We start from the raw sequence: 26,877 nt of genomic DNA on the forward strand, positions 1-26,877 counted from the left end.
AGTCAAGAAGTGAAGATGAGAGGATCTCAGATTCCGGGATGGGCAATAGGGTCTAATAAGAGATTTCACAAAGGCGGGACAGGGCCCGGTTAGCGATTTAAAAGTAAGGCAGCCGATCTTGAAGGCCGCCCTTGCGGTGACAGGGAGCCAGTGGAGTTTGGCAAGGAGGGGCCTGGCGGATTGCCACTTCGGGATCCCTAGGGCCAATCTCGCCGCTTGATTTTGAATCACTTGCAGTCTAGCCACCGATGTTTTAGGCAGACCGTGATAGATCGCATTAGAAAAATCTAAGCGGGAGAGGACGAGGGCCATGATGACCTGCAGGAGGGCATCAGGTGTGAAGAGGGATGCCACTTTCCTGATCCTGCGCAGCTGGTAAATACAGGACGAGACCACCGTCCCCACCTGTGGCCCAAGGGATAAACCGGAGTCAATTGTGACCCCTAGACTCTTCACCGAGGCCATAGGGGTGGGAGAAGGACCAAGTTCCGCCGGCCAGAATTGTGGCCCCCAGGAGGTGGCGCTCCTACCGGGAAGGAGGAGCTCCGTCTTGCCGGGGTTCAATTTTATCTGGTTGTGGCCCATCCACTGGAGAATGTGGGACATGACTGCCTGGAAGTTGGGAATAGCAGAGGAGGAGGTGAGAGGAAAGATGAGTTGCAGGTCGTCCGCGTAATTAAACACGGTAACGTCCCACTGCCTCAAAGAAAGAAGAAGGGGGCGAAGATAGAGATTGAAAAGAAGGGGGGATAAGGAAGAACCCTGGGGGACCCCGCAGGGCGAGTGCTCCCTAGGAGCCCTGAAAGTGCCCAGGCTGAGGGTCTGAGACCTGTCGGTCAGGAAGGATTTGACCCAGGCCAGCGCCAGGCCCTGGATGCCAGCCTGCTCGACACGGTGGAAAAGGATGTTATGATCCACCGTGTCGAAGGCGGCCGACAGATCTAATAGTACCAAGGCCTGGGGGATACCCTTGTATGTGGGGGGTGTTACTAGTTTCCAGTAGTCCTGTTCCCATTCTAGGTGTATAAACCCTGACTCCTTTATAATGCATTAGATGCTTCACCCTTCTGAGTCATATTTACTCATTACTAGTGATGTACAATATAATTGGTGTAGAATCTTAAAGTGGATAAGATTGTGTTTGTTACTTATGGACATTTCCCTACTTTGATGGCAGCAGTAGCTGCACCACTCCTGGGTTATATGTAGCCCCAATCTATTTCCTATTGAGCTTTGACTCTGAGCATTTGTCTCTCCCTGACCTGATGTGCTTCATTGAGTAGAAAGGATACCACTTTTTTACAGTCTCCTCTAGTCATCAGTTTTGTCAGTATCTCGCATTGGGGGACATTGGAAACATTGTCATCAATGGGTTTAGTGTGTGTCTTAATCTACTGTAAGGAAATTACTCTTTTTGCATGATTCCCCCCAATGTTTTTGGCTGATGCTGCTGGGTTTTTTTACTCTGAGAGTGCACTGGGTCCTGCTAACCAGACATCAGTGCCAATGTTCTAACCCTTTACAAATTGTATGTTGAATTGGCTATCCCCAATTGGTTTAAGATGCCTTACGTGTAGTCCCTAGTATATGGTACCCAGGGCATGTAAGACAGATGTCCCCACAGGGCTGCAGCACTGGTTTTACCACTGTATGTGTGACAAAGTGCAAAATGGCTCCCAGCCTGCCACTACAGACTGGAAGAGCAGTTTTGAACACCTAGTTTGACTTTGCCATTTAAACCAATGGCAAAGCCCCCACTTCTCTTAACAATATATGTAAGTCTCCCTTATGGAAGGCCTCTGGAGCCCTAAGACAGGGAGCTGTATATTATTAAGTAGGACATAACCTTTAAACACGTCTTAACATCAACACGTCTACATTGTTGTTTTTGCTGGGGGAAAGGGATTAGCCCCATTGGCTAGCACAGAGTTACCACCTGACCTCTCAGCCCAGCAGACCTCTGAATGAGACTACTTAAATGGGAACTTCAAGGTATCACATTAGTCGCGACTTTAAACCCGACTTGAAGCCGAAGTTGAATTTTATGTCACTTTTAAGGTAAGGCAACTTTTAGAAAGTTGCCACTCTGTTGCCCAGTTTCTCCCGTGGCCTCCCACAGGTTCTGACCACCAGACACCCTTCTTTGGATGGGTCACTAAAGAGGGCACCAGCCTTTTCCAAAGGATACCGCAGGACCCGCAGTGTACGGATATTGGTAGAAAAGCCACAGCCTTCTACGGACTCAAAGAGGTCTTCAAGGGACACTGACCCCTATGGCCAAAGTCACCAAAACGTACCCGTGGACTGATGAACATCCTCAAGGACACCCCCACCAACAGCACAGCATCTACAGCATCTTTTAGCATCCTCAGCATCAGAATCACTCCTTAGAATTCTATTGCGATCTTGATGTAAAGTGTGGAACTGGACTTGAGAGTGCTTTGGTGACCAATCAACTTTCAGGGTACTCCTTAGTGGCCCCTTTGACCTTCTCCCTGTGGGATTTGGTTACCCCTCTCAGGCAGGAGTAGCCAACCACAACTCTTTCAAACTTTTTAAAAGTTTCTAAACTTTGCGGTTACCAATCCTTCATTGTGCTTTGGACTAAAAAGCTGAGATTTACATTGTATTTAAAAAGCTATATCTCTGGAACCCTGTTGTGGATTTTTCTCATCTTGGTGTCTAAAAATTCATAGAAGTAGGATCTATATTAATAAATTGGTGTCAGATTTTGTTTGTGTTATGTGACTTTTCTTTTTTAGGGCGAGCTGGTGTAAGCAGCGCGAAGCGCTGCGTCCAGCAAAGCCTCTATTGTTATCCACTTGCTGGGAATGTGGGACAGGGATGGGGACACGCAGGGCCGTCAGCGATTTCAGCATGTGTGCGCGCACGTACAGCCACGTGCTGTGCACATCTCCTGTCCCACTTCCAGAGCAAGTCAGCCTCCTGCAATCAATCACACACGCACACACACACACACGGGCGTGCACACACAGACACACACACACACACACACACACACTGGCGTGCACACACAGACACACACACACACACAGACACACACACACACATGCGAACACACACACACACACGCATGCACACACACACACACCACCCCACCGTCCCACCCCACTCACCGGGCTCGTTCCTCGATGCGCTGATACAGGCTCCGTCACTCCGCCGCATCACCTGGCACATGCGGGGCTTCCCTCACTCATGGGAGCCCGCACTTGCATCGGCGGCCTCAGCCGCCACTACTAATCATCTGCTGGCTCTCCCTCAGGCATGGGAGCCCCGCGTCACCACTGCTCCTCTGGGCCAGCCACTCCGTGGACGCGGGCTTCCCGCAGAAGGCGGAAGTCCCACCCCACGAGGCGTGACGTTCCCGAACTTCCGGATTTCGGCCGGCGGCGGTGAACATTAACTGCTCTTGTTTTTTATCGGATACAACCACGATTTCCATCCTACACTGTACTTGTTTGTGTAAGCTTTTTTAATCTCCCTGCTGTATGGGCAGAAAGCAGTTGTTAATGTTCGCCTGCCTCGTTAATCATCTGGGCAGATGCATTAGAGATCAGATCTGTGCTGGGAGTCCCAGCCCGGCTAGGGAGGAGGGGCAGTCTGTCTGTCTGAAGGGGGCTCTGCTCGGGTGTACTGCGCAGAAGCGGACGAAGAGGGCATTAGTGGAGCTATGTGTCTGTCAAGGTGGTACAGAGTGCGGGGGTACAGGGTGGCGTGGGTGGTACACCCGATTTTAAGATCCGCTGGAGTCCTTCTTCATACAGGCTTAAGGCCAGGGATCCCACGGGGCTGCTGATGAGATGCAAGCCCCCCACCCCCAAGGTAGTTTAGGGGTCCTGCTGCGCGTGCCTTCAGATTAGGGCTCCCCAAATGATAGGTAAAAATTATGCTAAAATAAACATCGGCGATGCACACATAGCTCACTTTGTGATACGTGTCTGTTTCTAGGCACGATTGATAGGTGTTATTGCTACTCAATCATCCTCCTTTTCATGGACCTCTAAAGGATGAAAGGCTGAATGGACCTTCCAGGATATGAGCCTTGGGCCTTTAGGGTGCACACAGATATCAGCAATGCATGCACGAGTCCACTGAGGAGCGTAGCAAGGAAATATGAGCAGAAAATACTCCTGGGCTCGACTGTCTTACATTGGTTGTCACATTAGCAGATGCAAAAGTCTCATGCCCAACATTTGCACCCTCTCCAATTTTGGGGCCATGGTACATAAACATTGCACTAGTGCAAACATGGCAAGACTAGGAAATGGAGCAAATCAATTCTGGTCAAGTTCATACTTGCAGAAACATTCTTTGCTTGAGGGTCAAAATGGGGAAGCAGCAAATGTAGTTTAAGTGAAGCACAGAGAATATAACAGCATCTTAATCCACAAATGACGCATTAAAAAACACGGAAATCTATTTCAGGGACACCACCACATCACTCTGGGACATCACCATATCACTCATGGACACCACCATATCACTCATGGACACCACCACATCACTCGGGAATACCACCACATCACTCGGGAACACCACCACATCACTCGGGGACAACACCACATCACTAAGGGACACCACCACATCACTCGAGAACACCACCACATCACTCAGGGACACCACCACATCACTCAGGGGCACCACCACATCACTCAGGGACACCCCAACATCACTCAGGGACACCACCACATCACTCAGGGGGACACCACCACATCACTCTGGGACACCACCACATCACTCAGGGACACCACCACATCACTCAGGGACACCACCACATCACTCAGGGGGACACCACCACATCACTCTGGGACACCACCACATCACTCAGGGACACCACCACATCACTCAGGGACACCACCACATCACTCGGGGACACCACCACATCACTCGGGGACACCACCACATCACTCGGGGACACCACCACATCACTTAGGGACACCATCACATCACTCGGGGACACCACCACATCACTCAGGGACACCACCACATCACTCGGGGACACCACCACATCACTCGGGAACACCACCACATCATTCGGGGACACCACCACATCACTCTGGGACATCACCATATCACTCATGGACACCACCATATCACTCATGGACACCACCACATCACTCGGGAATACCACCACATCACTCGGGAACACCACCACATCACTCGGGGACAACACCACATCACTAAGGGACACCACCACATCACTCGAGAACACCACCACATCACTCAGGGACACCACCACATCACTCAGGGGCACCACCACATCACTCAGGGACACCACCACATCACTCAGGGACACCACCACATCACTCAGGGGGACACCACCACATCACTCTGGGACACCACCACATCACTCAGGGACACCACCACATCACTCAGGGACACCACCACATCACTCAGGGGGACACCACCACATCACTCTGGGACACCACCACATCACTCCGGGACACCACCACATCACTCAGGGACACCACCACATCACTCGGGGACACCACCACATCACTCGGGGACACCACCACATCACTTAGGGACACCATCACATCACTCGGGGACACCACCACATCACTCAGGGACACCACCACATCACTCGGGGACACCACCACATCACTCAGGGACACCACCACATCACTCAGGGACACCACCACATCACTCGGGAACACCATCACATCATTCGGGGACACCACCACATCACTCTGGGACATCACCATATCACTCATGGACACCACCATATCACTCATGGACACCACCACATCACTCGGGAATACCACTACATCACTCGGGAACACCACCACATCACTCGGGGACAACACCACATCACTAAGGGACACCCCCACATCACTCGAGAACACCACCACATCACTCAGGGACACCACCACATCACTCGGGGACAACACCACATCACTAAGGGACACCACCACATCACTCGAGAACACCACCACATCACTCAGGGACACCACCACATCACTCAGGGGCACCACCACATCACTCAGGGACACCACCACATCACTCAGGGGGACACCACCACATCACTCTGGGACACCACCACATCACTCAGGGACACCACCACATCACTCAGGGACACCACCACATCACTCGGGGACACCACCACATCACTTAGGGACACCATCACATCACTCGGGGACACCACCACTTCACTCAGGGACACCACCACATCACTCAGGGACACCACCACATCACTCGGGGACACCACCACATCACTCAGGGACACCACCACATCACTCAGGAACACCACCACATCATTCGGGGACACCACCATATCACTCTGGGACACCACCACATCACTCTAATACACCACCACATAACTCTAATACACCACCACATCACTCTAATACACCACCACATCACTCAGCCCAACCACATCATCACTCAGCACCACAACAGCATTGTCCTTGCTTGCTACCAAAAACATTGCCATGACCAATAGGACTCGCATTAGGAAAGTATAAGCTATTGGCTTTGTGAATAACAATGCTATTAATTTATATACTTTCAAAGCCAACACATATTAAAAAAAAAAGGTCATTTACAATACCAATAGCTCACACTTTCCTAATGCGAGACCTATTGCATTGCAAATGCTTGTTGTTGTTTGGTGCTTCTAAATGATTTACATTAGTCCCTTTGTTTAAGCCTTGCTGCTCAAAGCCACAGCAACCCATGGTTGAGTGAAGGTTTTACAAATGAACCTAACTGGACCCAAGACAGTTGTTCTAGTCTATTGGATTGTAAAGTCTCACAGCCATACCATATAATGCAAACAAAATCCTCACATCAATTATTTAGGAATATGGCCAATGAGCTATGTTCTCTTCGGTACTTGTAATCTTCTACTCTATTGAATCCCCATGTGGGTACATTGTCTCTAACTTTGCATTGTAGATGTGCATTTGATCCCTCCTTGCATTGTCAAGGGTATACTGATGTTATCTGCCAGTTACTATAAGATGTACATTGCAAAAACATTCAGAGACAAGGCACAAATACGTATTTGTTTTTCAAAAGGAAAAATTAGGTATCAAACGATACAAAATACTACTGCACCATATTTCGGTTTAAAAAACACTCAACCTTTTCCTTCATCTATGCGTAGACGAATGTGCATTTCTATGACAATAGAGACCCAGTTGCGTTACTCCTTTTCTATGAAATGAATGTCACGTTGCCTTTAATTAAATTATCTCACTTCACTAACAACCTCACTACTTTTAATGAGCACCCTGCAAACACCATGAAAACAACACCTTCTTGCATCTATTGGCGTTTTGCCAATGGCAGGACCATGTGGTTTACTTTTGAAATTATCTCTCACTGTCAGAACACATTTTGGGAGCTGGCGCTTACGTGGGGGGCGAGCTGTGGTGTGATGTGATTAACACCGCCAGCCAGGGGAGGTTACCAGGAAACTGTGGGGGCTTTGCAGATCATCACAAAAACAGTCATGTTTCTTCTTTGAGAAATGGTCTGTCTGATACAACCTAGTTGTATTGTTATAACTGACAACGTGGCAGCTGTTTGTGCCGTCTAAGTTTGTTTTATTTTATTTTTGGCCGTAGAGGTATGCTGTGTGTGCAATGAAACATGGCTAGGAGTCATTCTTTAATATATTAAAGAACCACATATATATTAATTTCTAGTTTGCCCTTTATTCTCGAGGAGGTTCCATGACAATCTGTTGATTATAAAGAGACGATAAATGAGCAGAAATTGTGTATGAAGTCTACACAAATCATACAGATTTATTTAACAGGAATATGTTCCATCGAACCTGATATTATCTATACCTTATTTACTTGACCAGTTGTTTAACTCTCATTCTTCTCTTCCTTCTCAGCCTCCTCATCATGGCCCTTGTAATGAATATCGAATCCTTAAACAAACAACCAAATACTTAATTAAACTTAATTAAACTGCATTAGTATTCTGTAAATACTGGAATGCACAGGATGGATCAAATACGTGCAGGCTCACGTAAATGTGCGCACAATTCATGCAAAGCCATGCAATCGTTGACATCTTCCATACATTATATTTTTTCTATTTCTGTTTATTCATTCACCACGATGGCTTTGTTTCATTAATCCTAAAACGAAGCAGCACCCAAAAGATGTGCATTTTTCTCGATGAGGCTAGAACATTTACCTTCTTCACATTGATCTTTCAAAAAGAAAAAAAATATTAAAGTTGTATTTTAGTTGCACAGTGCTGGGCAGGAAGCTGAACGCAACTTTGGTTTATCAGTATTGTTTTGGTAAAAAAAAAAACTCATTTGTTCCACCACTTTTGATTCGTTTCCCCTCTGTAGGGACCCGCAATGCTTTTAGGGTAGCAGGTCCGAAATTCCTTTTCCACTTTTAATTAAGCTTTGGAGCCAAATCTCCACCATGAGGAAGTCTATTCCAAAGGGTAATATTCTTTGCATCATCTGTTTTTTGCATTATTTTTGTCGCAGGGCTGACAGAAGAGCTGGCCCTGTGTCAGTCTCTGTGCCACTGAGTTAGCCGTGATTGGCCAGACAGAGCAGTAGTTGGCCATACTGGGAGTTGAGCACCTGCCATGCTGCAGACTTCTTGCATGGTAGCAGGGCCTGGCCTTTGTAGTTGTAATTTGGTTTGGTCCATAGCCATGCTCGGCCCTAACCCAATAGGCAGCCACATTGTGGTGTTCACAGTTGCAGGCAGGTCAACCCACCTTGCTCCTGAGTCAGACCCACTGTGTGAGCTCCAGACATGCATAGTTTTGAATTTGAATGGCCACATGGCATGCCCTTCAGCTAGGCCCTAGGCCCAACCTTTCATTCGTCTGCAGGCCATGGATGTGTAATTGTGCCTGTGGATCTCAAGCACTACCAAAGGGTCTGCAATTCTAAGGTGGGTCCTGGGATCCACAAACCTATTGCAGACTGTGTTATACATATTTGCTAACTTTCCTCATTATTTATTTTTATGTCTTTTTTACTTCTCTTTGATCTTGTTTATCCACATATTCTCCTCTGTTGCCAACTTCGTGTGTTTTGAATGTATTCAACATATAATGCAAAACATGTATCACAAAAAATCATCCTCTTTGAATCTTTTTACATTATCTTAAACAATACATAATTTCATTGACTCCTGGTCTGTTTTTGTGGTTGTTAATGAAAAAGTAACATGTTTTTTTAAAAGATTGCCCCTGGAAATGCTCTGGCTCTTTATAAGCAAGAAAGAAGCATCAACATGTTGCACTCTGTGTTAGTGCTATTCCAAGCAATGTTAAAGCCCTTATCATTTGACTGTGTATTTCAATAAAACATTAAAGCACTCGAGTTGATAGAGGAGGCTCCAGCCAGCTGTGATCCCATTGTGTGACAGTTTCTCTCCCCCTCTCTCTCTCTCTCTACAGTTGCACCTTGAGCGTTACCCTTGAACAGGCTATTATTCTTGCTCGGAGTCATGGGCTTCCTCCAAGATACATTATGCAGGCTACAGATGTGATGAGAAAACAGGTAAGTCAGTTTTGTACTTATTAGTGTAGATGAGCCCACGTATGATGCTGGAGGATCAGATTATGCAGCTTGTGTAATTATAGCAATGTTGCTTGTGCCCACTCTGCTCCACATACAAAAGTTTCTTCAACTACAATAGGATGTAAAATCCTTCCAGAAGGTGCTATTACTTTGTAATGTTTACATGTAAGTGTATGGGCCAAGTACATTTCATTTGTTTTCAGTGGTTTAAGAATTCTTTTGAAAGCCGAAGAACATATTTGCCTCAAGTTCTAATGCTCTTGACTTGCAGTATACTACTGCCATTTGAAATTGCCATTATGGAAGCCTTCTAGCTATCATACACAGTTGAACAACTTCAGGCTGCAAAAAAGATTATCTGTGTTGTCTCGAAGTACAATGCCGCTTCAAATCTTTATTCTTATCAAAGATTGTGATGGAACTTTGAATGAAGGAATCTGGGGGCATATTATCAAGGGGGTTTATCTCCGCTTTTTTGGCTTTAAAAGCCAAGAAAGCGGAGATAAAATTATCTCCCTATTACCTAGCTGTCGCTAACACCAGTTAGCGACAGCTAGTAGGAGATAGCGACCATCTTGGGCCCCACTTTGCATGTCAGTGATATTTATCACTAATGACATGCAAAGTGGGCGTGTCAAGATGTTAGCGACTGAAAACAGTCGCTAACATCGCTATCTCCTATTACCAACTTTTGGAGATATTCGCACTAAGCGCGAATGTCTCCAAAAGCTAACACGTGCCCTGAGCAGTTCTTAGCCATGTTGTCCAATGGGAGGTGGATAACATGGCTAAGGGCATTAGCTCCGTAATGCATGAATATCGCTGACTTTTCAGCGATATTCATGCATTGCGGCAATTTTTATCGCATTAGCGATAAACCTTGGTAATACCAAGGTTTATTTGCAGTAAAAATCGCCGCAGCTCAGCTGTAAATTTTTGTCTCTAACCAAGCAATAGCGATAATTATCGCTATTGCTTGGTAATATGCCCCCTGGTCTATGGCTAAAGTCCCTTATTCTGCCTCCCACTTCTATGCCAGAAGAAACAGTGGGACTCATTTATGAGGTTTTGGCGAAGGCAGTGCCGCAAGGAATCTTGCTGCACTGCCCTACGTCAAAACAATAGGGCAGGAATGCGCTGCATCTACAGGATATGGCGCAGTCCTGTCCTTTTCCCCAGCGCTGGCGCACAATGGGCTGCCATGCGCCAATGCACGCACCCTTGCCTGCGTTGCGGGAATGATTGATTTTGTGAAGGAAGGGGACACCTTCCTGCACAAAATCAATCACAAGAGGCGATTTTCTCTTTCTATGTGTGCCGCAGAATGCAGCGCACATAGAAAAAGGAAATATGAGGAGAAATGAAAACGTTTCTCCTCACTGCGCCTCCCTAACCCCAACCCTGGGGTGGCGTTAGGTTCTGGCGCATTCCCAGGTTTATGATGTCTCATAAATCTGGGAATTCTACAGGTTGCATGGGTGTTGTGTGGGAACACCCACAACAGCACCCATGGAACGTCGCTTTCAAGTAGTTTTCTGCGTGAAAGGGGCACATATTTCTAAGGCCAAGAAAAGACACTTAAAGTGGTTTTACACAGCCTTGTAAATATGCTGTGGCACATTGTGCCACCAGAATGTCAAAAAAGTGACGTTCCGGGGGCGTGCAAGTGCTGGTAGGGGCCTCATTTATGAGACAAGTGTTACCAACTTGAATCCAGGTCCACACTTGGTGTCTCTAAACGACAAACAGCTTGTTAACTGGCGAGACACCTTCAAACCCGCTCACATATCCTACAGTGTTGAGGAGGGTCATATATTTCATTGTCCTGTGTAGGAAACGGAGTATTATGTTGTAGCTCACCTACAAACTTCTTTGACAAAGTGTGTTGGTGACTGTCATTTGGAGAGCATTGATCTTGAAGATTTGTAGAGCAACTGTTTTTCTTGCTATCACAGCACTCACACATACTGACATGAGTTTTTCTTGGGACCAAGGTAAATAGATGTTATCATGCACTACCATGATAACTCAATAACTTATTCATAAACTATTTAAGTCTTATGCAGAGTGTCCTGTTGAGACTAATTGAAATAGGATCGAGTCTAGCCAAGGTCATATATATATAGGCCATATTCATACATGTTTGTGAAGCAAGATCAACATGGCATTCAACTGCCAGAGCACAGTATCCATAATGAACCCATTATACACCAGGGGGCCGATTCGCAAATGTAAAATTGGTCATAAAGGTATGTTTAGGATCAGATTTAACTCACCTAAGGCTGCCAAAAATTCACAAAGGGAACTCCTGGCAGATGTAACCACAACTATGGGTGTGGACATCTAAGCACCCATAAATCCGAAACCAAGGATGGGATTCAAGATGTGTCCAGGTGTTCCAAGGTGTGGGTAGCAATGGAGTTGATTATTGCCCACAAACAAGTACATTTGTGGACAGTTACAAACTCCTCACATTTCCCTTTCCAGACTGCAAAGGGTCATGTTTTTATTGCAACCAAAAGCTGGTGTAAATCCCTTTCCTAGGTGGGAGAAAAATGGATAATTCCCAGATTTGGTGGGGGTTTAGGGCTAAATGGTTTTTCCAATGGGGAATATATATTTGGGCCACAGAGAATTTTTTTTTAGAAATGTGCATTTTGCCCATTTCCCCTGGGCGGAATTTTCCATAACAGAGTAATCCTTACAGAAAGGATGGTATTCTGAATTGAAATCATATGATATTCCATGGAATTTATATGAAAAGATGAACCAGATTAATAGGAGTTTGTGAATAGCACTAAGTAGTAAACACACCCTTGGATGTAGAATTAAATATTCAGTTGTAGAAATACAACTTTTAAAGTAGCGCCTCATATATGAATGTTGTGGGTTATCTGGTTCCCTTTGCCATTGACCGTGGTCATCTTGGATTCAAACTGTGGATCCAAGCTTCATAGGGACAAAATGTTCCTTTTAGGGACATGGAGATTATTCTCCACCTAAAATGTTTTATAGTTATAAAACCTACCCATGGCCCTTATATCCCACACATTATAGGGCCAGCTCCCCAATACTGTTGCTGAACCGCCTTGTCAGCCTCGGTTGATCCACTTCATCCGCAGTGCCACAAACCACTCTCCCCCAAGTAATCATCCTTTTTCTTCTCACCCCTAACCATGTTTTTCCTTCATTTTTTGCCTCCTCCCTAACTGCTTGTACCTTTCCTTTTGACCTCCTCCTAACTGCTCATCTTTTCCTTCTTGCCTCACCCTAACTGCTTGTTTCTTTCATTTTGCTTCTTCCTAACTGCTTGTTTTTAGGTCGAGCAGACCTAAAAAGCATGCAAAGCATGCTTTGTCTGCGAAGACATCTTTTGCTGGCGTGTCTGGGGGAATGTGAGACAGCGATCGCCCACGCGCTTCGCTGTCTCAGATTCCTCCTCGAGGGCGAGCACGTCGCCATGCACGTCCCCTGCCTTGCATTCTCTCTCAATCACACACAGTCACGCATGCGCACACACATTCCCTTGCGCACACGCGCACACATTCCCGCCCCCCCCCCCCCCAGGCATACACACAGGCAGGCACGGAGTCCCCTACGGGGGACTCTAACTTCACCTCAGCCCTGGGCCCCACTCACCGGCTGCTCTCTTCCGGCGGGGCTCCTCTCGCGCTCTGCTCCTCACGGCGCATATCCTCTTCTCGATCGGGGCTCCCTCAGGTCAGAGGAGCCCCGCAACAGGCGCCACACTCCTCCTTCTCCCCGGGCCCCCTCCTGGGGACCCGGGCTACCCAGGACCGGCAGGGCGCTCCATGCGCCGGCAGGCCTTCTTCTCCCGGACCTCAGGAGGCGGGACTTCCGGTCGGCCGCGAGCAGATTGGCCGGCCGGCCAAGAGCTTCCGGGTCGCCGCGGGCAGCGTGGCGGCCCGTTTTCAGACAGGCAGGCGGCAAGGCAATCCAAATATCGGCGTGGGCAGCCGAAGTAGAAATAAAACGGCACATAAGCGAGGTGGGCACTCGCAGACTAAATAACAATTTAGTGGGGCAAATCCACGCCGGGTGGGCACCGGCTCCCAACAATAAAGCGCTCTTAGCGCAAAATACGATTTACAGCGCTACGGGCAGAAAATGAAGCGCTCTTCCAGGGCTGCAAGCACTAAAGCGCTCCCAAGGCTAAAAGTGAAATTAAAGTGCTCCCAGCGCTAGCCTTCCCTAACAGGAACATATATAATTCATTTCCATTCTGTCACTCCTTTCTCTAGTCCCTCATTTCACCTCCCATATCACCAAGTGCAACTATTTGTCCTATTCTCTAGCTCTTTGTATTTCTGTCTATACATCTATAACACCATCTTTCCTTTCTTTGTTTCCACCTCTGTCTTCCTTTCTCCATCTCAATACCCTTTCTTTCTGGCTGGAAACACCCCTCATTCTCAATTTTCCTCTGTCTAGTTCTTCCTCTCTCTCACTCCCTACTTGTTTTCCTCTCCTTTGTGTCTTATTCTACCCATGTTCTCTTTTCCCTTCTCTTTTCCTTTCTTTCTCTCTCACGCTAGAAATTCCCCTCTCTCCTGTATCTCCCTATGAGCTCTTTCTTTAGTTATTTTGATATTTCTCGTGTCATTATTCCTGCTCTCATTTAGTATCTCTTTGGAGTTTAATTTGTGACTGCAAACCTTCCCCTCCCTCCAGTCGTGTTCTCGCCTGTCCGTCTCACTCACTTCCCTCTACCCCTTGAAATCTTCTGTGCTCTTTACTACACCTAATGTGATATTCTGTTGCAATGCAATAGGTCTCACTTTTGCGAAAGTTTAAGCTATTAGCATTGTAAATGACAATGCCTTTTATTTATGTTTTAAAATCAAAAACATAAATAAAAGGCATTGCCATTTACAATGCCAATAGCTCTAACTTTAATAATGCGAGACCTATTGCATTGCAAATGCTTGTTTTCCATTTTGCCACCTCCTAACTGCTCAATTTTTACTTCTTGCCTTCTCCTATCTGCTTGATTCTTCCATTTTGCTTCCTCCTACTTGCTCGTTTTTTCCATTTTACCTCCCCCTAACTGCTTGTTTTTCACTTCTTGCCTTCTCCTAACTGCTTTTTTCTTCCATTTTGCTTCCTCCTAATTGCTGGTTTCTTCCTGCATGCCTTCTAATAACTGCTTGTTTCTTCCATTTTGCAGCCTTCTAACTGCTCGTATTTTTCCTTCTTGCCTCCTACTAACTGCTTCTTTTTTTCCTTTTTTGCCGCCTCCTAATTGTTTGTTTCTTCCATTTTGCCTCCTCTTAACTGCTTGTTTCTGTTCCTTCTTGCCTCCTCCTACCTGCTTGATTTTTCTTAGTTCAGCTCTTCTCCCCCTTAACTACTTTTTTCCTTTTGCCTCCTCCAAATGAAACACTCTCTCAAACATGCTCTTGCATTGCCGCACTTTTTTTTCCCACTGTCTGGACTGCTCTTCCGCCAGGACTATGCACTGCTTTCTGCAAGGCAGTCTCCAACTTCAAAACCCCTCTGGCCATGAACTCCAAGAATGTTATCTTGCTCAGAGACCTAAACTTCCACATCAACGATCCCAACAAAGGCAACACATCCAACCTACTTGAGAGCATGAACAACCTCGTCCTCACTCCATTAGTCACCGACGCCACGCATATCGCCGGACACACGCTGGACCCCCTCTTCACATTCAGCAACAGAATAAGATACAGTCATGACTCCAAAATCACCTAGTTGGACCATTCGATCGTCCACTTCCCCATCACAGCCAGCAGACATCCCCAACTTCCAGACCAGAGCCTCCCACAGGAGCTGGAGCAAGGTAGCTGGAATCCTCTGGACCAACACCCTCAGAGCCACCCCTCCGGACACCACCTCGACCCTCGAGGAGGCCATAAAAAACTTAAACTCATGGATCACTAAATGCACTGACATAGTCACCCCCTTAACCCTGCCAAACCAGGCAGACTCCAGCTGGTTCACACAAGCGCTGAAATCCACCAAATACAACTGCCAACGACTGGAAAGAATGCCAGCAAGGAGCCAAATGACAGAACCTTCTTCAAACAGGCCCTCAACAACTACCACCAACACCTGAAATACACTAAAAAGGACACCATAATTGCCCGCCTCAAAGCCAGCACCAACCACAGCAAAGAAATGTTCGGCATCATCAAAGAGTTCTCCAAACCCTCAGCAACGAAAAACACAGTCACCCCCGCTCAAGAGCTCTGCAGCACCCAAGCAGACTTCTTTCACAGCAAAATCTCCACAATCAAGACCAAGAGTAGTGTCTGCTTCCGGTGGTGGCTCAGGACGTATTCATGCAGTGGGGCATGCCCTTCGTAGATCAGTTATGTTTTTAATGTGTGCACTGTTTGAGCTTATGCACAATAGAGCCTTTAGATGCTTGAATCTCAATCGTTTTTCTCATTGCTTTAACTTTTATGCATTGTATCAGTGGATTACAGGCATTATCTCTTCTGCCACCTTATACCACCTTTTTTACCTGACTATGTGGTACTTCAGACTTGATTATTCTTTCATCCAAATGTGGCGCTGGCTTTTCCTGTGGGGCAGTTCATTACACTCTTCTCTGTTCCCCATACTTCTAGGTAGGAGTAAAGGTTGCACTGGTTCGATCCAAAGTGGGCCCTTAGTTTCTATACTGATAAGATAAAGAAGCAGTGGGTGGTGGAGCAGCACGTTGTCGACCTGACCTAGGCAAAGAAAGGAAAAGCAGTCCAGAAACTAACTTTATTGAAGTGGATTATTCTTTGTGGTAAGCTGTACAAAGTTGCACTTCCCGTTTCATATTAAAGAGTTCACATATCATCTATGCCCATTAACTTTCTATTCTGCTCGGATCGTCAAGATGCTTATTAACACCTGCCATCTGTCCCACCTCACTACTTTTTAGGTCTCGCCTACGCAGCGCGCATAGAAGACCTTTAGCCGTCTTGCAGCTCTTTTTCAAAGCACATACTCGTGCTTGTGGCGGCATACGCCTTGCGGGAGTGCGCAGTGGAGTGCACATATGTGCTTTGAAAAAGAGCAGACTGCTCTCCCCACCGTGCGCGCACCACTCGCAGGTGCACGCCTCTCTCTCCCGCAGCAGCCTGTACACCTTTTTTTTTTTTTACTTTCAGCGCGCACGCATGTCTTTCTCTTTACCCATCTCCCTCTTGTTTCCCTTCTTTTAGCACTCTTGTTCTCTTCTGTTGCTTTTTTACCTTTTTTTTCTAATTCGTCCTTCTCTGCCCATGGAGGCGTGCACGCTTGTCTTCCTCTTTACCCATCTCCCTCTTGTTTCCCTTCTTTTTAGCACTCTTGTTCTCTTCTGTTGCTTTTTTAACTTTTCTTTTATAATTCGTCATTCTCTGCCCATTTCTCCTTCTTTCTGTTTTCGTTGCTGACCCGTTGGACGGACCCGGGATGGACTTTACGGCATGCACCCACCCTTCAGCGAGCCCAGGGGGAGGGATCTGCCACCCTCGCCAGGAGTCGGCCTTTCTCTGCTGTACCCAGCCACCGCCTCTACAGCATCCCAGAGAAGGAGCTACTCCCTTCCACTCCCCAAGCTGACTTACCTGCTCCTCTGATTTCCGCGAAACTGCGTCAGACCGCTGCTTTTCCTGCATCTCTGTCTAAGAGCTTCCACAGGAGGGATTCTTTCCCCGGGTTGCATCTGCCCTTTCTGCCGCTCTCCTAATGCAGCCAAAAAGAATGTGGCAAAACTTCTCGGTTTTGACTTAGGCTTATTTACATGGTGCATGTAAAAAGCACAAGCTTGCAGCCGTGCAGAGGGGCGGGCCCGGGAGGAAAAAGAAAATTCTCTGTATTTTTTAATGTACTTGTGTGTGTGTGTGCATGCGTGCGTGTGTGTTTTCATGCGAGTCCATATTAAAATATAGATGAGGGTGCATTTCTGGGCCCTGCTGCCACTAAAAGGTGTGCTCCTTCTTAAGGGTCTCAAAGTTCCTCAATTACTTTTCCCTATTACCAACCTTGTCTCCTGTTCTATTACTCCACTTTTTCCTCTTTCTTCTCTTCCTTTGTTCCCATCTTTTGTCTCTCCCTCCTTATTCCCTCCCTTCTTCCTCTCTGACATCCTCTTCCGTTGCCTCGTTTGTTCGTCATTATGTTCTTTCTCTCATCATTTCCCTTTCTCCAATCTTATCATTTTTTTCTCTTCATTTCTTTAATCCTTTTCCTCCTCCTTCACACATTTTCATCTATCTCCCACAGTACTCTACCGAAACTCCCTGATGAGTAAACCGTCAGGCTATGGGCTTACCAGTTTCTGAGTCGGTTCTAAAATTACTGCACTAGGAACAGGGCAGGCTCCCACCTCAAGGCCTGGTGTTACCAGGCAGCTGCACAATTGATCAATAGGCTACTATTCACAGAATATTGTGTAAAGCTTCGAAACTTTACAGATTTTAGGGACTGTTACAAATTAATAAGTTTATTTAGTGAAAGTTACTAAATATACATTTGCATGCTAGGCTAAACCATCGCTTGAAATATACAAGCATTGACATAGCCAAAAGGACCTTATAAGTATTTAGCCATGCAACAGTTGATTGTTGCACCAAGGATATTGTGCTGCATAACTAAATAATTATAAGGTCCCAAAGGCGAGACCTATTGGCTATGCCAATTCTTGTTATTCTGTGAGAGAGTCAGCATTTCCAGTTTGTTTTACTGTCCCTTGGTTTGGAACCCACTTACCAATTTTTTCTAAAATTAAAATGCTTGCCAATTTGCACACATTTTGCACCATGGAGAGATTGTAGTTCACTTATGACTGTAAGTTTGCCCAATTCACGGTCCCTCTTTTTGCTACGGTCTGTAGTGTACAAAGAAAGTGTGCAGCCTTCTTACCGGCCATTTAAGCCATATATTTCCCTAGAAGCCACATCCATCAGCCTCCACTCAAACTGCTGCCTCCCCTTTGTCTCCAAAGCGATACCAAAGGGGATGATGGACGGAGCGTTTGAGCAAATCAAACACTCACCCCCAGTCAACTCATCTGGGTTTAATCCATCACCATTCTTTAGTTCACTATACCACCCCAGTTCAGACATGGCCATATGCAAATCTGTCTGACCCTGCGCCTCATGGGAACAGTCCAGCCCGAACTGCCTAGCCATATCTTCCCTGGACCGGAAACAAGCATCCTGGAACAGGTTTCGGATTCATAATCCTCATCAGCCAGGCTATCTTGAATCCAGTGGTAGAGTGAGCAAGGGACCCACATCTGGGCATACCCTGCCATCTTAGGGCGAACAAAACGATACCAAAGGGGATGATGTACGGAGCGTTTGAGAAAATCAAACACTCACCCACAGTCAACTGATCTGGGTTTAATCCATCACCATTTAAAAAAAAATCAAAATGCTTACCAATTTGCACACATTTTGCACCATGGAGAGATTGTAGTTCACTTATGACTGTAAGTTTTCCCAATTCACTGTCCCTCTTTTTGCTACGCTCTGTAATGTACAAAGAAAGTGTGCAGCCTTCTTACAGGCCATAAATATCTAATTAATAGTTTTACAATGCTTATGGTAGCCAGCTCCAGATGACTTGTTCAAGGGCATTCCTTTAGATCTCCGCATCTCATACTATGGCCATGGGCACACACCACTTAGCATGTGGTGCTGCATTGGTGCATCTTTTCCCAGAGCAAATTGTTGTGGGAAGAAATAGTTGCATTTTGATGTGACAACCATTTTTCAGGTTTAATACCTTCAGAAATATTATTTTCAATTTGGGGCACAAAAATACATCATGAGACATGTATCAATAGGAAGAGAGGGATTCACTTGGGACATCTAGTTATCCTGGCAGCCACACTGGTAGCTTGAAAGATCTTCATCTGACTGCACTGTCTGCTGTTTGTCACTCAGGTGTGATAACATTTCAATAGACAGGCTGTGCAGGATATGTCTGTCCTCACCACACTTCTGACATAGTGTTTCAAACCATCTGAAAACTCTATCTAGGCAAAGGCTGTCTTCCCTTAGTGTTGTTTCTAAAGTTAAGATTGAGATGAGCTAAAAATGCTATGCCATTTCTCTGTCCAAAGGACAATTTGTATACTTTTCTTAATTTAACCTTGATCCCGAGGGCCCTGAAAAAAAACAAATAGGGCAAGATTCTTCCTGACGTGGCAGTATTTTTATCTGAAGCGGCAGATAATCTTTTGAGTAGAATGAGTCTTACCACTCACTCCCTTTCCTCTTAGGTTTCTATACTTTTCACCTGATACATGCCACCATCGCTAATTGATGGTTGGAAAATTGAATGTGTAGGGTTATGGTGATGGAGATTGTCTGGTTTACAGTACAGTGATCCAGGGCCTTTTCTTTTCTCTGATGACCACAACATTAACCATGTGATTTCAAATTCCTTGAAGACAGTATTGAGAAGGGCCTAGTGGTGTCCGCTTGAAGATTTGAACGCGAAGCAGTGAGAGTGCTTCTGCATTGTTGGGTGGAGAGGAGGTTTTTTGCATGTGGAACTGTTCGAATTTGCTGTCATCTATTGATCGATTTCTGCTGGAGATTACATCAATCTGGAGGAATGTAAATGTTTACTCTTATCATTATCAGTATTGATATTATTAGCCTAGCCTAATGCACCATGTATACCATCTCACTAAGCCCAAGATTAATTTCCATGTTCTAATGCCTCTGGTTCCCACAAGGCCCTTCACATCAGGTTCACTTTCTTTACTCAAAATCATATGCTATCATAAAGATAAATGCAGTGAAAGCTCATTCAGGGATTGGGCCCTAAATTCTGGAATGCCCACCCAGTTGATCTACAATACACCTCTAACGTGGCTTTGTTTTGTAAGAAGTTAAAAACTGTGTTTTGTTAATTTCTCTTGTCTTCTGAGTCAGTTGTCTTACTTTGGTCCTTTTCTAGTGTGTTCATCGCAGTGCCATGATAAACAAATATATGATTATTATTATTTTTGCAAACCGATCCACCGACGTGCAGCGGACGCAGGCTTAGTTCAGGCTGTTGGAAGGTTAGAAACTCCAATATAAATCTCAGAATTCTAAGATGGAAAAGGCAAGATTTTGTCACTGAGTTAAGTTGAGGTGCTATGGGCAATCTGGAGTCTAAGATGGTCCCTAATGTACAGACTGATACAGCAGTTTTGGCTCGATAGTCCAAAAATGTAAGTCAATTTATACTGTTACATTTTGATTCTTTAATCATTTTTGACTGAGTGATGAGTTTAGGATGTCACCTTTAGCTTTTTCCAAAAGGCAGCAGGAGGAGGATATATAGGTGAGCCAGATGGTTCACTGTTTATAGTGAGTTTAATGCATTTGCTGTTTATAATGACTTTGTTGCCTTCTTCTAATATTATTGGGCTAGATTCACTTAGCAGAGGATGAAAAAGCCCAGCCAGGCTTCAGGGTCGGAGTATGACAGGGACATTAATTGGTTAACAACAAGGTAGTCCCAATTTCTGTTATTTTCTGCTAAAAACCTGCAGAATGTTGGATTGCTGGTTACTGAAATCCTTGAAGCCAGCGTAGGAGATAGTTGCCGGATGAAGCTCCAACTAAAGTTGATTTCAAATATCCAAGACAAAATCTGGGACAAAAAGTATAGGACAAGAAGGCATTGAACTTGCCGAAAAATACTACAGCTGTGTTGTGATACTTTGAAAAGGAAGGAAGGAAGTCCTGGTAACAGGCGTTGGAGATTGGGAAAAAAGAAATGCAAAAACACAGTGCAACTCCATCCTGGAACCAAAAGGCGAAACCTGCTCCCAGGTCTAGGCTTTGCTTCTTTAGAAGACTCGTGCAGGCACTCAGGCAAGTGATAGCCTTCCTCCTTCAGGTAGGCTTTGATGCTGCCTATCCTACCCCTTTTTCTGTTCAATGAGATGGAGCTCCAGGCCTGGCTCCCAAGGTTTGGAGGTAAGTCTGCACACCCTCCAAGGGCCTTCTGTGAATGCTTGCAGCAATCTGCTGGTCCTGCGGCCCTCCCATGGTTACTTGTGGATCCTGCGTCTTCCCACAAAAGCTGGCTGGGCGGAGAGAATCTGTGCACGAGAGGGCATGACAATATATTAGATAGTACCCTACTGATATGTCTGGTGCCAGAAATAAAGTTTCAGACTCCAGAAAATCGAGAGCCGGAGAATGGCCTTTATTTAAATGTTTCCTAGAAGATGCCGGCAACTCCACCCCCTTTTTTATCCTGTTGATTATATGAAATAATTTTGTATCCCAGTGGGATTGAGGAGCATATTATCAAGAATGGCGTTAAAATTATCGCTGCTTTAGCGGCAGGAAACTGCTGCTAAAGCGGCGATAATGGGCTTGATAATATTCCCTTGTGAATTCCCATAGCAGCCCAGGTTCAGGTGTTAACCTGGGCTGCTATGGGAATTCACAAGGGAATATTATCAAGCCCATTATAGCCGCTTTAGCGGCAGTTTCCTGCCGCTAAAGCGGCGATAATTTTAACGCCATTCTTGATAATATGCCCCTAAGTCTTTAAGGATGGGGTCGGAGTCCAATTAGAGCCAAGTTTCAGTTAAAAATAAAGTGGAACTTCTCATTGGTAATTAATGCGCTAATGATGTTAAGCAAGCTGTTCCACCATTGATCTCCAAGATAAATCAGCCAGTATTTGTCCACAGGAGTTTGCATTTTAACTAAGTTATTCAAATATTCCCCTTTAGAATGCAAGATACTGATAGGATTATACAGTTTGAGTTTTGTCAAAGCAAATGCCAAAGGCCTGGCGCTTCATAGCATTTAAATTATAAAGGCCCTCATATATACCCTTATTTATTCTTTGCATTATGATAGGTAGAATAATTTGTCCAAATACATGAGGATCACAGGTTTCATGCCAATGTTCTGTAGCCGGGGTTGACTGCTAATTAGCAAACGTTCTGGTTTACTCCTGTGTACTTGCAAGAAGTAATTTTTAATTCACAATTCACCATATCGAAGATGGAGCTGATCAATTAATAGTTTCCTTTTCCCAGTCTGTACAAGCAGATGGATATTGTATGCATATTTCTTTAGGATGTCGAGCAGAGGCTTGCACTAGATATGAAAATACTGCCAAATAGGCGATCATTTATAAAGGCATTGGCAGGAGCCACCGTCATTGCAGTTCCTGTTAATGCTTTTTACTGATTGCTACAGGGTTGCGTCAGAAGGACACAGCCCTGTAGCACACTGTACTGTTTTTTTCTTTTCAAATAGATCATCCAACAAATTGATTTTCTTTTTTAAAAGAAGAACATATAATGCTCCCCTCACCATGGGAGGCTTCTCCCATGGCAGGGGGAGCATTAGAATGGTTTTACCGTTTCGTAATGCCAGGTTTTACCTAGCAGTAAGAAACAGTAAAAAATGAATGCATGTTAACAAATTGGGCCCTTACTCCCCAGGGTCATTGAAAACGTTTGGCCACGGTGGAGTCATAGTAGTCTCCGCTGCAGCCAAACTTAAGGTCCACCGCAATTAAAATTGGGGTGGCAGACTACTGCTTGAAGGGGAGGGAACTCCATACCTTCTCCACCAATATATAAATCAGGCCTTTACCCCGACAACTGCCTGTGTGAGGGCTTCTGTTGGGAGCATGTTTGGAGGGCTTAGGGAAAGTAGGGGAAGGAAGGGGAAGATTAGTTCTGGGAGGAGTGAGCATTCATTGCTCCCCCTTGCCAGAAAAAATAATCAGCGTGGAGCTGGAGATGAGGCTTGGCTGCTGTAGTTGCCAAAGCCTTTTGCAATTTTACCTGCCTGTAAAATCTGGTCTCCTCTGTCTGACTTATAATCAGGCCCTTACTCTCTTAACACAGTGGTAGAGGCTCAGATGTTCCAACTGTAGGTCCTCACCTAAAGGCTTTGTAATGTCTGCCTCAAGAATGGGCTCAGTCTTATCCATCTTAATTTAGACTTGCGCTCTAACATTTTCTAATGCCATGTTACTGATGCAGTTCAAATTTTACCTATTCTTTATACATCACAGATACATCACAACTTCATACCAGATCCATGACATGAATGTGCATTTAGCACACGATTCTTATACGGTCTAACAATATTGAAATTAAGTGTTGCACTTGACATTATTATTAGGGTGTATTTACTGTTGGACTAGTGAATTTACTCATACTAAGGGCCTAATAATAATAATAATATACTTTATTTAGATATATAAAAAACATATCTTTAAAAGATTCTTCCAGCGCATTAATACAGTCTTATAACTTAAAAGAGATTAATAAGAACAAGATAAAATGGGACCTGCTTAACAGTGCTTACAGCAACGTGTCAGTTTAGTGATTAGCACTCCCAGAAAAAGCAGATGAAATTAACTACATATTATTCTGCACAATGGTCCAATTTTTCTAAAAGACTATAAGCATGCTGAACAAATTTGGCCAATTTTATGTTTAAAACAGTGTTCTCTATGGACAGAGCAGCAATAATTGCGTGTCTACAAGTCCGAACTCCCAGTCTGTTCCATTCCGGCCTAAGTAGGCGTCTGCGTTGGAGGATAAAACAAGGGCATATACAAAGCACGTGCAAAAAAGTTTCGTTTGCTGACCCGCACCCTCTGCACGTTTGCTCAGCCCTTAATAATACTAAGGGCCTGATTATGATGTCGGGCTGCAAGTCTCCGACCAGGGGTTGGAGTCTTGCTGCCCGACATCATAGTTTTCATTCTGACCGCTGTATTAGGATGAGAGCGGTCGGAATGAAAACACTGGGGGAATTCCAGCATAAACCCTTGCATGACAGCGGAGCCAGGTGGCCTCCGCAATTGGGATTATGATGGCACTTTCCCACAGCCATTTCATGTCAGCCTTTCCGACATGAAAAGACTCGGAAAGTGTCTTTGGGTGCCCCTAGCAAAACCCCCTTCCCCTGACCCTCCGCAATTGGGCCTGGGGGGCACCTGTGGTGCCCCCCTAAACATCACTGCACATGGTGCAGGATGTTCACAAACATCCATTGTTCAATCGAAACTTATGGTGCGGGCCTTTTCCACCCACTGCACAAGCTTTCATTGAAGCATGGATGTTTACCGAGGTCAGAACCACCAGCCTAAGGTTGAGGGGTTCCAGACTGATACGGTTTTGTAAACCCGACATTGTAATAAGGCCCTATGTGTTTAACCATATTACATGAGGTATTAATAAACCATCCTTACTTGGTAGACATGTACTCAAATTAAAGATGAAAATTGACTTTCATAATGTGTGCCTTAAAACATTGAATAACGTTTACTGTTCAGATAACTGTATAAGGACCATCCTCTCATTTGTAGAATGTGATTACACTAGAAACTATAAAGAGTTTCTGTAGTGTGTGCTTTAATATTTCATTTAAATGTAGTTCTTAGCATACTTACACATGATTATTCAAAGGATTTACTATATGCTTTATGAAATGTGAGCCTAATGCACTGATTATTTATATTCATTGGTGTTTAAATGTGCACACATGTATTGAATTGGCACTCTTGCTAATACCTTAAGTTGAAAATTTAGGCCTATAATTCTTCATACTGCATAAATGCTGGTTTCCATTTTCTGCTAACATGACATTTCTTGCAGGTATTCACATGCATTGTTAGTTGTAGAATAGATACATTACTGTACTAGAGATAGAGAAAGAGCCAGAGAAGAAGACCTTGACGAAAGAACATGGAGGGCCAGAGCGTTAGCTGAAAGACCTATTCATCAATGTATCAACCTGGCTTGTGCGTGGAAAGATAATGTTGTTCCCATGTTTTGTGTGGAATATTTGGAAATTGATGCAGTCTGCAATGTGAGGGGTGGAGAAGACAATTGACCCCTGATGATGTGTGCAAAGGGGTGTTGCCCAAGAAGACTCTTCTGTGTTATAACTTAGTTATCAGACCATCAGAGATTCAGATTCTTTATAGATACGTTGCCGGTCCTTTCAGGTTCCCTTACCTGACTTTCTTTGGACTTTGAGAGGTTAAGACCACTAGGCTTTCCTTGACTCTTTGCACAGCGTGGCTTAGGCTAGCAATTACTTGCATGACCCAAGAAGACTCTCGACTGAGCTTCTGAAATGCTTACACCTTTCCTACTTAATTTTTCCTTGCCTAGTTCTTATTTCCTTTATGGAAATTCCTGATTTATGGGATCTTTTAGTTTTCTAGAACCATCCTTTTAGCTGGAACTCTTCTTTAGGTGATTTAAATTTACTCATGAATCGACCACAAAATCTGTGACTCTTTCTGAACACTCGTATTGATCTTTTGTTTTGATGTGACTGAACTGCTGGTTTGCCTAATATTGGTCCGCTTCAATTTTTTCCTTAGGTTGGGCCTGCCTGTTGCTATTCTGTATCTTTAAAGCATGTACCTAAATTTGATTTTGAATTTGTAATAAACTTTCGGAACCTTAGCTACCGATTCCCGGTCCTCATTGGGTAGCCAAATGGGTTGCATTGTTACTGATTGATGAAACACTAAGGGCCTGATTTAGATATTGGCGGACGGGTTACTCCATCACAATGGAGAGAGATATTCCGTCCGCCAAAATATAGATCCCATTATATCCTGTAAGATTGATAGTTTGGCAAATGGGATATCAGTCACCGTGTGATGGGGTAAACTGTCTGCTAAGATCTAAATCCAATTCAGGCCCTAACTCTCCTTACCCCTCAGTGCAGATGAGAAAGGTCCATTGGATGAGGAAGGTTCATCGGATGAGGATACACGGTAAGCGAATGGGCCTAGAAAATGCTGCATCATTACTGAGAGAAGTTGTGCAGCAACATCATTGATTAGGAGGCCTCAAAATTAAGCTTGAGCTGCTATTAGTTTCCAGACAGAGCATCAGATTATGTTTGTTTTAAGTATATATGTATATTTATAAGCATGCTACAATTTGTCTTCCCAATATACATTGTTTTAAGTATGACTATGAATAGGTGCTAGCCAGAGTACTTTTAAAGTAGCACGTTTAATTCTTGGTATGAGCTAATTTAAACAAGATTTATTTACTGAGTTGATGGTGCAAGTTCACCATGAAGTCCCAGCTTAACGCCATCTCCTCCTCATACTTCCACATCTTCTGCATGTTACATACAATTTTCAAATGGCTCCTACTGGACCCCAGACATACCATCACGCAGGCCCTACACACAACTACGGCAATGCACTCTATTCTGGCATCTCAATCCATCTTCTTATTTGACTTCTAACCATACAAAGGCTGGCTCTAGACTCGTCCTCGACCTCCCACACCTAACCTGCACCACTCCTCAGAGATCTCCACTGCTTCCTATCCAGAA

At 44.9% G+C, this 26,877-nt stretch overlaps 1 protein-coding gene across 2 annotated transcripts in view; it reads left to right on the forward strand.

Moving 5' to 3' along the window:
- PREX2 (phosphatidylinositol-3,4,5-trisphosphate dependent Rac exchange factor 2) overlaps nucleotides 1-26,877 on the forward strand; it is a 1,248,069-nt gene that overhangs the window by 1,167,341 nt on the left and 53,851 nt on the right. For both annotated transcript variants that reach the window (XM_086965847.1, XM_086965848.1), the window contains exon 38: nucleotides 9,418-9,520. In XM_086965847.1, the coding sequence (XP_086821973.1) occupies nucleotides 9,418-9,520 (103 nt within the window). The remainder of the gene's footprint in view (nucleotides 1-9,417; nucleotides 9,521-26,877) is intronic.

This window comes from Lissotriton vulgaris, chromosome 4_1 (genome assembly GCF_964263255.1).
Source record: "Lissotriton vulgaris chromosome 4_1, aLisVul1.2, whole genome shotgun sequence".
Classification (NCBI taxonomy): Eukaryota; Metazoa; Chordata; class Amphibia; order Caudata; family Salamandridae; genus Lissotriton; species Lissotriton vulgaris.